Source organism: Sander lucioperca, chromosome 12 (genome assembly GCF_008315115.2).
Source record: "Sander lucioperca isolate FBNREF2018 chromosome 12, SLUC_FBN_1.2, whole genome shotgun sequence".
NCBI classification, from domain to species: Eukaryota; Metazoa; Chordata; class Actinopteri; order Perciformes; family Percidae; genus Sander; species Sander lucioperca.
The window spans coordinates 19751723-19766438 of record NC_050184.1 but is presented as its reverse complement, the minus strand read 5'-3'; the positions used below and the strand labels follow the sequence as shown (position 1 = coordinate 19766438).

The 14716-nt window shown below is 38.4% G+C and overlaps 1 protein-coding gene across 2 annotated transcripts in view; it reads left to right on the top strand.

Annotated features, from left to right (window-relative positions):
* Positions 1-10807: 10807 nt before the first annotated feature.
* The window catches only part of LOC116058212 (tumor necrosis factor receptor superfamily member 5-like), a 29546-nt gene continuing 25637 nt past the window's right edge, over positions 10808-14716 (top strand). The window contains exons 1-2 of one of the 2 annotated variants that reach the window (XM_031310958.2): positions 10808-10900; positions 13492-13588. In XM_031310958.2, coding sequence (XP_031166818.2) covers positions 10862-10900; positions 13492-13588 — 136 coding nt within the window. In that variant the 5' untranslated portion in view covers positions 10808-10861. The remainder of the gene's footprint in view (positions 10901-13491; positions 13589-14716) is intronic. The other variant, XM_036007915.1, reaches the window with a different exon arrangement.

Below are 14716 nucleotides of genomic sequence, written 5' to 3'. Positions count from 1 at the left end.
AAGCCGTGCCTGTGTTTGGATCTCTCCTCCGCGCAGCCCCCCCCATTCACTCACACACAGCCCACCTGCAACATGCAGACAGACACAGCGCCGCCGGTCCAAACTGCTGACATTTGTCTACAGTTGTAATTGTTATTAACACAGCTATATATTGTTAAGTATGAGAGGGAAACCTGTATTGGTACCAGTGTTTCCGCTGGTAACTCTCTGTTATTGCAGCCGCCACGGCGAAAAACACAGAAGAAGTTATTGAATGGAACTAACTTCAGTTGGTTGAGTAATAGCATGAGATGGAGCCTGCTGGACCTGGGCGAGAGATGTGACCCATGGCCAGAATATCATAGTTCATAAAAATGCAGCGCAGCCAGGGACGATACAGACATTTCATACACAAGACGTAGCCTATGTAACGCCGCTATTTAAAAAAAAAAAAAAAAAATCCTAGGCTATTTATTTCAGATAATTTACATGTGTTGCAGCTGTATATTTTCAAATTGCGCAGGAAACCCTGTCTTTGCATTTTATTTTAATCACATCTGTTTTAATAAAAGAGCTTGTGAAAAGTGGCTTTGACTTAAAACTGAACATTTAGCCCACTTTGTAAAAATATATATATTAGAGATAAAAAAAAAATACAGAGATATGATTTTTTAGTCCTGGACTAGTGGAAGATCTGATAAGAATCAGTGTGGAGGGGCCCAGTTTGGAGAATTTTGATGCTAGGGAGTGTGGCAAGCTGGTTTAGCCAAGGCCAAAGGTGAAGAAGGCCAAATTACAGGTGTTGGCCATCTGAGGGGCATTTGACAGCAAGGGGGGACCTGCTATAAGACTTTGAGTACAGTATAATTGTGCTTCAAATAAAAAATTTTTACCAACTACTTATTCTTGTTTAAAATAATTGACAGTATATATATGAATGTATATGGATAGCGTGATAAAAAGGTGACCTTGAAATTGTGGCGTTAATGGCGACACGAGGAAAAATTTGGGTGCACCTAAATTTTGTGCTGGTGCACTGCAAATAAAAAAAGTTAGGCGCACCAGTGCGACCAAGGCAAAAAGTTAGTCTGGAGCCCTGTAAGGGTTTATTTCAACCAAACCAGAGTGGTGATTGTTGGAACAATGGAAAGACAAACCAAGGAGGCCTTTGATAGTTTAATTTTGTATTTGAAGGATGTTTTACGGTGATAAAATGACTGTTTTTATTTTTTAAATTTTATTTTAGATTGATGGGTTTGGCGATAACGAGTTCGAGGATGTTGTTGTCAGACATTACACAATAATCTGAGCCTGTCAGTGGTTAAACAAGTCTTTTTTTTGTGGACGTAAATTGTAGGGGTGCAATTGCCCAATAATTTACGTTGTAGCTTGTTACGCCTCTACCGACTGCAGCGGTCTTGTTTAATACTGGACCAATATTAGTCTACAGATTGAAAAAGGTAAAAAAAAACACTAAAGTTACCCTTTAACTTTAATGTAACTGTACATGCAGGCTTTATTGATCTTCTCTGGTGATCACAGTTGGATCAGAACATTGTTGGGACACTGGACTCTAAAGTTAAACTTGTTCATTTGAGCCTTTTTCTCACCTTGAATAATGGCTGAAACATACTATGGTGCTAAAACTCATAATCTCATAAGAATTTGTAACTCCTGAAACACAATGCACAAATGAATGCAGAGTGATTTGTACCTGTAAATGCGTATTGTGCGTCTAGTTTGTAACTCATATCTCATAATTTGTAAATCAACTTAGTATTTTTCTGTCTCAAGTGATGATCCCAGCGCTCTCCAGTAGATGGTGGTAATGCAACACTTATGGATTTTTTGAGAATAAGGAAGGAAAATTCTCTTTAATAACCTCAGATCACAAGATATTTGTTGTTCTTCTTTTTGTTTGTATTTCCCTCCTCTCTTTCTTCTTCCGTCTTTTTCTTCTCATTTTAGTTTTAGTTTTATTTGTCATATTATTCTTTCATTCTCCGTTTGGAGCAAAGAGTTATTTTTCATGATGTTGTGTTTTCTCCTCGTTATTCCCTAAATGATCACAGAGACTTTAACATAAGAAACTTGCTAATATTGGGTAACAGGGAAAAGAGAAGGAAGCAACCATTTCACAGTCCTGAAAACTACAGACTACAGTCTGTGCATGTAATGCACTGTTGAAACCCAACATATTCTTTGTCATAGGGAATACAAAATATTTGATCTAAATATAAAGAACTTAACTATGTCAAATCTTTGGACACAATTCATTGTGAGTCAGGAACTCCAGCTATCTTATTTGTTTAGTTTTGGAATGCAGGAAAAGAGCTGACTTCCTGTTGACCTCCACAGCGCTGTGTCCCACAAACATAGTGAGCTTATTAGCAGATTCAACCACTCAGTCAGATAAGTTACTGCAGCCATAGTTGTCGGAGGTGAGAGTGCTGAGCATGCATGCTGTATCAAGGGTCAGACTTTTAATAAGTGACCAAATAAACATAATTGGAAATCAAGTTACATTTTAAAATAAAAATGGATGGGTACAACGAAGAGAGTTGAGTGACCTTTAACTAAAGCAAATAGAAATAAGTCAAAGTTTAAAGTGGGACCAACACAAAGGCCAAACATAATAAGTTAGGTTCAATGGTAAAATGTTGTTGAAATCTGTTACTTTGGAATTTGTAGTTCAATTAACTTTCAACTTTTGTTTTTACAGTGTGTGTGTGTGTGTGTGTGTGTGTGTGTGTGTGTGTGTGTGTGTGTCCTCAGCTGACTTGCATTCTTTTCTTATCTCTCTTGTCTAATGAAAACATTTTGTGTACGTTTTCAGTTCTCTTCCTCAGCGTGTTTATCTGGTTCTGCAGTTTCACACACCAACGGTTGATGTGTAGGCAGACCTTTTTCATTTAGCAGATCATATACTCACCATGTTCTTTCTGGACTTTGATTTCTCTTATTCAAGAAAGCCATCTGTTTTTAGACTAACAAAACAAAAGAAGAGTCTTGTCTGGGGCTAACAAAGGGGCCCAGAAAGTTACTAACATTTAAACATAATATATAAACCACTGACTGTAAATAAAGAGGGAGGACAAGGACGCGTCTCCACTTCCTCCCACTGTACAAAAGTGAAGCCAAAACATCCCGGATAAGGGTGCCTCCATCTTGCAATTTTGGAGCCAGAGTCTGCGCAGTATTAAAGTCCCGCCCATATACCTGCCTGACCAATTGCGAGTCAATCATGATGTTTCACCCTGTTTAAATAGCATCAAATAACTAATAAAACCCAAACGTATCAGGGAAATTACAATAACAAACATCAGCATGATCAGAACTACATACAATTAAAGAAACCATATTTTTTGATCCCGGATACTTTTGGCCCATGTTCCATCCATTTGAAATGAAAAATAAATACTTATCGGCATCTTAATAAGGTCACAGAGCTCTGTATGCAAAATATGCAAATAAAGTATATAATATAAGCAACACAAGTTCACTTAGTGTCATGTCAGCATATCTCTGGTGATGACACTATAAAGACTTAGTTAGTGATCCAGCCAGGTCAATATCAGAGAACACTAATGTACATTATAACATGCCCAGACAGCTACAGAGTCCATGTTGTTTTTCTTACTTCCTGCTTCTCTTTCTCTCTCTCTCCCACTCTTGTTTGGTAGTTCAGGGGTCTCATTTATAAAACTGTGCATAGTTTATATTCTGAAAGATTTCGCGCGCCAAAATGTCAGAATTTTCGTACGCAAAAACAAAATTCTGATTTATAACACCTTGAGGCGTTACTCTTCTCGTTATAAATACGGACGTGCGTTATACCTTATGCGGTCGTGCACGAGCCTCACACTCCTAGGTCCCAAGGTTGTCCCATATTTGTCCTAATAAGGTCCATCAACGAATATAGCAGCCTTGTAAAGAAGCCCTTGATGACCAATCATGAAACGGAAAAATGGGGAAAAAACACTATTCAGTGATTGTGAGATCGGTGTGCTCCTAACAGAGGTAGAACATCGAAACAAAATCATGTTTGGAAGCCTTAACCCTTGTGTGGTGTTCATATTTTTGTTACACAGCCGTAATACTTAACAGATTTAGCTCAATTACCAATGATATATACATCATTTATGGTTCATATTTGCCATTTACCCCTGTGAGATCACATTTATGATCATGTGATCAGTTTCATTTTTTGTGAGAAAACAAGGAAATTCAATTATAAAAAGGTAAAAAATAGAAACAAGATTTTTGATCATTATTGGTGCATTTCTTAGAACTTAATCAGAACAGGTGAAAGTGCTTGAAATGTAACAATTTTGTAACTTTGTGTGAGAATAGCAGGTGCAGAAAGACATTCCCACACACAGACACCTACAATCAGACACGCCCACATACAGACGCACAGACGCACGCACACACACACACACACACACACACACACACACACACACACACACACACACACAGCAGGCCCAGTCCAGTAGACCCGAACACCTTATATAATAGTTATGTGTAGGGGGTTGTACCGTGTGCAGTCATTGAAAACAAGTTATTTGTTATGTTCTTCACAGAAAATGAGCCAAGGCCAATGAGTTTGAGTTAGAAGAAATAATAAATAGCATAATATTTCTTTATTATTAAAATTTAGAGTGTGCTCACATGCAGGCTGTGCGCAATGCATCCAGAGTACTTTATCCATGTGATATTTCGTGTTACCATCGGAGTTCACTAAAACGCAGTCTACAAAACCTTGGGACCATTACACACGATCACACGCATGGTCAAAAGGTTGCGGAAAACTGGGCACTTTTTTATGCATGGAAATTCTTTATAAATCCCGACTCTTGCGAGGAATGTTGCGACGGCAAATTTCACCCTGCTTCACGCAACTTTTTCTTGCATAACAGGTTTTATAAATGAGGCCCCTGGGGTCTCATTTAATAACGTTGCGTATGCACAAAACGGGGCTGAAAATGTGCGTACGCCACTTCCCACGCAAAGGTTGTGATTTATAAAAAAACAAACTTGACGGGAGAATGTGCGGTCCTCCACGCAAACTCTGACCCATGCGTACGCACATTTTGGAGACAAAATAGGAATTGGCGACGCAGATGGTGAGGTGGTGAACTGAAGTCAGACTGCAGAAAGTATATGGGAATAACGATTACTCGTAATATTTTCAAGTATTGATGCCTCACGCACATTTTTTCACTCCATATCATCCACGTTACCATGAAGATTAATTACCACTAGTTAATGCTGTGTTGGCAAGGTGTTAACACTCACAAATTGTTGTAAACATATAAATACTGCGGTGACCACGTGCGTAAATGCTGCATGATGGCACTGCCAGCCCTGCAGGAGGACTCCGCCAATGGAAGAAACAGGAGAGAAAGAGACCATGACGATGACTGGCTAATATGCCGATTTAGATTCCCTAAAGCTGGGCTCTTGGATCTATGTACTGAATTGGGTCCAGTAGAGAGGGCAACGCTCCGGAACCGTGCCATCCCGGTCCATCCCGGTCCAAATAGGCTACGGGTCCTCGCCACTCTAGGGGAAACTGACTGTTTCCATAGAGAAATGTCAGACAGCTGTGTTTTGTTTTTTTTAATTTGTTTTTTTTTTTAATAAATATTATATATAATCTTCAACTTTATCACTAAGGCTTGTTTGGATATAATATATAGTTCTGTTAAATCTTATCATATAAGTCTGGTATATCGAAGCTGTCCCCGAGTGCCGTAATGTCTGCTGTTTTGGACATATTATTAATACATGTAGTTATAGATCAAGTTTCCCTACACACAAGAACAGGTCGAAATTATAATTCAATTCGCAGCAATTCCTGAACGTCTGAGAAGTTTTTTGCTTTTCCTCCGCCAGTCGTCATGATTCGGTGTAACAACTGCCAGTGTCATTCATACACTGATCAGCATTCACGAGGTGCTTCGCATTGACTATTTATTGTTAAAAATGGGCGTGTACAGGGCGGGATAAGAGGCTGATCCACGTACGCACACTTGTAGGTAATCTCTGATTTATAATAGGAACATTGCTTACAGATGTGCGTACACACGGTTTTATAAATCTGACTTTTTTTGGCGTACGCCATTTTGGGCTTTTGGGCGTACGTACACTTATAGTAAGGATCCTACGCACAGTTTTATAAATGAGACCCCAGGTCCCTAAATAAAAGGAGCACACCTTGAGAGCTCATCACTCTTAGTCTTTAGCCTGACTGAGCCGGTTTAAGCGAGGAGTGAAGAAATAAGAGTTGGGGTATCCTTTGCTCTTTTCATGCTCTTTTTTTGTCTAAAGACACTAGGATTTTTTTCTCGCCACCACTGTATTTCTTCTTTTTCTTCTTCTTCTTCTTCTTTTTTTTTTACTACAGAAAAGCATGTTAAGTCAAGACCACCTTTAATTTTCACTTCTCCTCTTGGCTTCTTCAAAATCTTTGGTTACATCATGTTAACTTCTCCATCTTCCCATAATCAAAAAGAGGATGTATGCATGCACCACATGAAGATTCAGGAACACGGAACAATGTGGGGTGTATGGATCTGTTAACTAAGCTGTATAAATAGAGGAAGTAAAGCAAGAGCTGGCTTCAAACCCAGAGGGAGATTTCACAATAAAACCTGAGAAATGCTCTTAAAATAAAAGTTTAAAATACTTTAGATTAATGACCAAATATGAAAGATTTGCCAATAATAAAGAAATACTACAACATTCCACATTTGAAACTGTAGAGGCTACAACTAGCTAATGAACTGAAAATATAACCAGTGAGAACATTGTTCAAAGTAGACACATCACCTCTTTGATTTAAATACACAGATCATATGTGTAAATACTCCTCCTGACCTGTACGCTAACATTTCATTATCATCATTTAATCTGTAGCTGTGTTTAGCTGACCTGAATAAGGACCATCTCACAGATAACAACCCACGGTGGCTGTGGCAGGAAATACATCACATCAGGAACTACAAGGGCAGCAACCGTGTGCCTGCCAAGGGGGTAAGCAAATACGGTCCGTTGTGCATCTGGTGGATGAAAATGGTAATATATTTCAATTGGATGAGTTTAATACTTTATATAATTTGGATTGATGGTGACACAAAACACGAATGGCACGTATTCAGTTAATCCAAAATAATCTAGATAATACGCCAACACCTAAACTACTAAATATAAATATTGATTATGTGGATCTTTTACACAAAAGATGCAATAATACATTTCTAAGGCATTTGTTTGTAAAGACAACGTCTCCTGGTTCAACAAGGACGACACTTCATCTCAAAAACTGAAATATTGGCTAGAAGAACTAAATTCCTCCTAAATATAAAGAAACACATTTTGAAATTGTGAACTAAATGTATTCTTCAAATGAATTTATTGCAACAAGGTTTAAATTTGATGTTGATAATTGTCACTAATAGTGATATGAACAAAAGCTTATGGGAATCATTGCATGACAAAACTGTAAATAAGATCCATATCCATCCATAAGATTGTTTTTATTTCAAAGGAATAGGAATAATCTTAAAGAACAAAATTATTGAATTCTTGGTTAATAATTTTATAATAATAACGAAAGATTATATACACAAATGTCGGTTTGCAAAGACTCCCCCAGAGTGGAATGAACAAAAAAACAAACTTTCTATGCTCAATAAATAAAAAATAAAAAAAATCAATAGCGCCCAAGCCAGGAAACTATGTACACTTATGTCTGAATTTATTTGTTCTCTCTCTCTCTCTCTCTCTCTCTCTCTCTCTCTCTCTCTATGTATTTTTATATATATATATATATATGTATATATATATATATATGTATATATATATATATATATATGTATATGTATATATATATATATGTATATATTTATATATATATATATATATATATATATATATATGTATATCTGATATTTTTTAATGTACTTTAGTTTGATACTTCAACCCATATTTTTTTACTATGGTTATCATTCACTGACGTGTTATTATTATTATGAATGTTAAAATTAAAATATTGTGTTTAGGACGTGTGACTGTATTTGTGAAAGATTTCTACTTGAATTGTCCAACATTGAGTAGTTTGTCACTGTAATATTCTTTATATGTGTTCTAAATAAAGATTTTTATAAAAGAAGAAGAAAAAAAACAGCCTACTGCTGATTGGTTGAAAGGGTTTTTGGCAGCTTGCCAAAGGCTGAGGGAAGAGAAAGAAGACAGGAGGACATATTTGAAGACCACAACGAAAAAACACTAAATGAGAACATATTGAACCACTAATGAAACAGGAGTCAGGTGAGTCTCGATATTTTCTGAAAAGATGGTAACGCGCTGATGCCAGTTGTTGTTATGGTAGTCTACTTACAGTTTAATGCTTTATATATATATATATATATATATATATATATATATATATATATATATAGGGCAAGCGCCCCAGCTTTGCTGCATTTCAGCCAATAACTACATAAGCTGCTTGGTTGGGTTCATAGATTTTGACAGATACCTACCTGAGGTAGAACAAAACACAACCATGTTTTTTCATAATTTTGATACGTCCCTTTCATGAAATGGATGGTTGTAACAAAAATATTTGATACCGCAAAATACAGCAAAAAGTGCTGAAATTGATCAATATATTGATTCACTCATCGATAAAAAATGGCGAACTCTTTGGTTTTCTTTAAATATTTTTAAGCACTTAAGGCACTTATTATGAATGAGGTTCTAAATTTGAGTTAAATTAAGTCAAACAAAGTATCCTATTTGCTGATAACACCACTTGATTTTTATCACAGTTTGTTTTGAAGTGTCCTCACTGAGTGTCAAGGGCTGAGTGCATAATTTGACGTACACATTATTGAATGTATGAAATTGAAATTAACTTTCTTGATGTGTTGCCACCATCATGTTACTCTATTGTTTTTCATTTATTCTTTTGGTGAGATATTTGATCATTTGACCTCTTTGAGCGTGGTACAGTTACTTAAATGTTCAATATGTAATACTGACAGCTAGCATTTAAAATAGTTACTGCAGTACAAATTCAAAATACTGGAGAGAGTCGTCTCCCCCGGCCCCTCCTTCCCAGACTCGAAGTTCACAGAGGTTGCCAGGTTGAGAACGCAGCATCCAACAATGTTGCTAGACGCTTGTCTCACATAGCCACACATTACTCCACAGCACAGCGGAGTAGCTAACGTTAGATGCTGGCTATATTGACATCATCGTCATAAAAGGCCATATGCTCACGCGGAGCTCTGTACCCGACTGACAAGCACCTTATTGGCGCTTAAAATTACTAAGACATCATAACCTTGCCGTCCTCTCTAGCCGACTGACAGACACACTTTCTCGGCTTAAAATTACGGCAACAACCACTAAAAACAGCGCAAACTCAAGGTCCTCTCTACACGATTTACAGCCACCCTTTCTTGGCTTAAAATAACTCACTGTTGTCGGCTACGGCAAGGCTGTCTCCATCTTTCTAATCTCCAATATTTACCCCGGGTTTTGTAACGTCTCTGGTCATGCAACTGTTAGAAACATGCCATGGTTTTTTTAGGTCGGGTAGACTCTATCCCCGTTGATACCGTTGGTTTCTTTGCTGCTTCCATGGCTGTACTACAGCTAGCGCCCCGCGGGTTTACATTTTTACCATAGACTGTATAATATTAATGGACAGAGCTTGTGTGATGTCACCCATTGGTTTGTGGAGATCTGCTATGAGTCGTCGAGTTTGCCGTTACGGGGCGCAACCATCCTGGTTGCGGCTGTGTCAATTTTAGACGAGAGGGAGGAGTGAGGGAGGAGCCACGTTACGTTACACACTTTCACTGGCAAGCACATAAAACACCCCCTGCTTTATCGCCGATTTTAAAATCAACGAGACCATAATTCAAAAAATGAACATAATTCTGTGTTGCAGAAGACTTAAAACTAGCGATTGAGACCATAAACTCATTATGAAAAGGTTCACTGAGGTAATAAATCAAGTGAGAAGTGATCACTTTCTCATAGACTTCTACAGAAACCTGCATGTGTCGCCCCCTATTGGAATTCAGCTAAAATGTAGGTTTACGGCACTTCCACATTTGCAGCACTTAGCCGAACCAGATACTTTGTCTATTAATATTATATATTATATGATTTTTACAGGTATATCTGGCAACCCGGCATGGCTGTCAAAATAGGCAGTTGATACCAACACACAGGTTAAAACACAAACAGACATTCCGTCATGGAACAGAAATTTCAAAGGAGAAAATACTGGCTTTAGCATTGTTGACAGAAAACGTAGCATGTTTCCTTAATATCTGATGACATGTTGTGGTCAATTTTGAATGTGATACAGTAAATATATTACATATTGTACCTTTAAAAGAAACCATGTGAGAGGTTTAGAGGAAATGTCTCCTTAGTGGAAAGTAACTCATAGAAATCTGAGTCATTGGACTAACCAACAACAACCAGACACTTCTTTTTGGAAGAGATCACAAACCAAACAGTTTAAACCCCTGGTTTAATTTGCAGTGACCAGTCAATAGACAGATCCCCAGTGAAGTGTAGAAGACCTAGAGAATACAACTGTGGTTATTCATTTCAAGCTTCTCTGAAAACTTTGCTGTGCAAATTAACTTTGCACAGCAGTGAGGCAGCAAAATCCAACAACATCTCAAGCTGCATTCCAGCAGCTCTCTGCTGTGTGTAGTGTAATCTCTACATGGTTGTCTTCTTTTTGTTTCCAGATGGTGTTCCTGTTTTGGATTTGACGTCTCTCTTCCTCCCAAATCTGAGTGAATCCCTTCAGTCCATAGAAACTTAGATCCTGCCGTATACAATGATGTTAAGAAAACATTTGACAGTTGCATCATTGCTGGTAAAATAATCTTATTACAGCAAGCTTTTATTATAATTCATTCATCATATTGCTCCTCTCCAACATTTCTTTCCTTCTTTCTTTCTTTATAACCCCTTTGTTCTTTATAATTCTCTCTCACCACGTCACGTAAGCTTATATCATGTGGACGCACCGACAGTTTTGTTGTCATTACTTATTGGCTATTCCACTGGATGCGGAACGTCTGCGGAACGGCTCCGGAACGTCGACGGAGTCATTAGGTTTCCATTAAAGTCAATGTGTGTATTTCCACTGACTGCAGAACGGCTGCGTCCCTACTCCGTCCCAGCCGCAACCCTCCGGAGCAGATACGCAGAGCTTCTATTTTTGCCGGACGCCGGAGAGCTCTGCAGCAATAGAGCGCAACAGTCCCGCCCACAGCGGGTTCCGGAAGTAAAAATACAATGCAATTTCTCCATTGACAGTTGCAGTATAAGCCATAAAATCGTAACCGTCGATGGTAGACTTAAAACCAGCTTGCCGACATGACTAAGCGATTGTATATGCTCATATAGACGCCAAAAATCATGGGGCACTAACCTTGTTTAGAGATAAATGTCTTTTATTCGCGATGTCTTGGATAAGTACTTCATTTCCCACAATCCTGAACAATCCCACAATCCCACAGTGATGCCTCTGATTGGTGGAACTCATGCTGGTGATGAGAGGGGGAGGAGGAGCTGCCTGCACGATCCGTCACGAGGATTTACGACACTGCACGAATCACGATCAGTTCCACACTTCTGACGTTAGCCTCCACCGGGAAGCTAACGTTAGTTTAGCTAACAGCTAATTCGGCTAACCGCTAGCCGACAGCTTGATTCAGTCTAAAATAACGTTAACTCAAACTTAACACTGGGTAAAGACGGCTACATAAGCCGTTATATATGTTAACGGTTATTTTCAGGTTTTACTTTGAGGGTCTTTTAAAGTTATTACATGCTGTCTCAGCTAGCGGTTAGCCGAATTAGCTGTTAGCTAAACTAACGTTAGCTTCCTTTGTTCAGTGGTGCGCGATGGTTTATGGGATTAGTAGTTCCTTCGCTCTGAGATGACGATATGTACACAATGTCATACCTTTGACTTTTTTTGAATTTTCTGTTCGTTTTTTTCTCACTCAAAATGATACGTTGTATGTTTATGAGTCACGTCCCATCCGGTTAGCCTAAGGCATGGTCTAAAACTTTTTATATACAGATTTTTCCAGACGTCTATGGGAAAAATTAATGGGAATTTTACTTCCGGAACCCAACGTCTCTCGGACGAGGGGCGGAACTGTTGAGGTCTATTCAGCACCCGGCAGATGCGGGACAGGAAGTTGAGCACAGAAACAAAATAAACATCCGGTTTATTTTCAAAATAAAATACACCATGCTCACGGCGGATCATATTTCCCTACACTACACCTTGAAAACACAGCACAGAGCTGTTTCCCCTCTATTCCTCTGGATGGAAACAAACTGTTGTTGGTTTTGTGGTTCTATTCTACCTGAATTGACTGACAGCTGAAGTCACGAGGACCCACGAGATCTCGCGAATTCAGAAAACACATGCAAATAGACAAAACACAAGCAAATTAAGAAAACAACTCCATTCATTTGACAACACATGTGCTGTCAATTCAGCAAATGCGCTGCAAATACACACAACACAACCAAATACATAAACGCGCTGCAAATACACACAACACAACCAAATACATAAACTCGCTGCAAATAAAAAATGATGCAAAAAGACAAGCACGCTAACCCCGAAAAAAGAAGCGATGCAAGAAGAAAAACAACTTAATTAATTTGACAACACATGCGCAGCATTCAGCAAACGTGCAAATAGACAAAACACAAGCAAATTAAGAAAACAACTCCATTCATTTGACAACACATGTGCTGTCAATTCAGCAAATGCGCTGCAAATACACACAACACAACCAAATACATAAACGCGCTGCAAATACACACAACACAACCAAATACACAAACCTGCTCTAAATAAAAAACAATGCAAAAAGAAAAGCACACAAACCCCCGAAAACAAATGCAACAAAAAAACGCTGCATCCAGATTACACAACGGAGCTGGATTTTCGACCCCACGGGGAGAGAGAAAGAGAGAGAGAGAGAGAGAGAGAGAGAGACGGATCTCAGAATGGACCAGCCGGGAGAGCATGATACGGTAGCATAGACTGTATTACTAATATATTACGTTATTAATAATAATAATATTGGGTGGGGTCGAAAATCCAGCTGTTCCGCTAGCTGCTCCCTCTAGAGGTCTGGAGAACTTCCGTTGTGTAATCTGGATGCAGCGTTTTTTTGTTGCATTTGTTTTCGGGGTTTGCGTGCTTTTCTTTTTGCATTGTTTTTTATTTGCAGCGCATTTGTTTATTTGGTTGTGTTGTGTGTATTTGCAGCGCGTTTGCTGGATGCTGCACATGTGTTGTGAAATTAATTAAGTTGTTTTCTTAATTTACTTGTGTTTTGTCTATTTGCGTGTGTTTTCTGAAGTTGCAGGGCGTTTGCCCCTGTCGGCCACCGTACGTGTTGTATGTTCTAACCAGGCTTCTCTTCACAGATACTTGTGATGAGTGTCTTCAGAGGACATACCCTCACATGTCATCCCATAACAGACTATATGTGGGCAAACACATGCTGTTCTATGTGTCCTGCTGGTAAGATCTGATTGAATGTTAAAGACATATTTCTATGTGGAGTATTTTGTTATTCTGATAGATGGCAACAATACTGACCAGAATCAACCACTTGTGTGCGGACCAGTGGAGTCAGTTTTACTCCCATGGTTGGTGCTGTTTATGTTCACAAGTAAAATGTGCTGACATTTATTCCAACAGTAAGCAACAAGCAGGAATTATTATTGTTAATAACAACAACAACAACAACAACAACAACAACAACAACAACAACAACAACAACAACAACAAGCACCGACACTGTCCCCTCATTTGAACTCAATGTGACTTGGTATAAAAGGAAAATCCTGCATTCTGCTCTTGATATTTAGTTATTTAATTTGATGTTGATAATTGTCACTAATAGTGATATGATCCAAAGCTTATGTAAATAATTGCATGACAAAACCATAAATATAGATTGTTTTTATTTCAAAACTATCTCCAATAATCATAAAGGACAAAATAATTGAATCCTTGGTTAATAATTTTATAATAATAACGAAATACTATATACACAAAGGTCGGTTTGCAAAGACTCCCCCAGAGAGGAATGAACTACAAAACAAACTTTCTATGCTCAAAAGTCAATAGCGCCCAAGCCAGGAAACTATGTAAACTTATGTCTGAATTTAATTTTCTCTCTCTCTCTCTCTCTCTCTCTCTCTCTCTCTCTCTCTGGGAGTTGGGAGTAATGCGTTACAAAAGTAACGCAATTACAGTAATGTATTCCTTTTTGCTGTAACGCAGTAATATAACGCATTACTAATTAAATTTCGGTAATATTTTACCCGTTACAATCTCAGTAACACAAGTTACAACGCATTTTAACTCAACATTTTTAAGAATTCACCAACACCGCGAAACATTTCTTCACAGGAAAAACCATAGACATTATATATAATGGACCAACAGATCCCGTTGCTCTGGACGGAGACCAGTGAAGGCCGTTAGAAGCACTTTTCCGGTGAGCGCTGAGCATTACTGCACAGCCTCCAACTGAGACGACATAAATGTGACGTGAGCAACCTGTCTGAAAGTTGGAAGTCTTCTGGTAGCTGTGCCAAGAGAAATCTCAATCATTCCCAATCTTACAGAGATGGAGAGCGT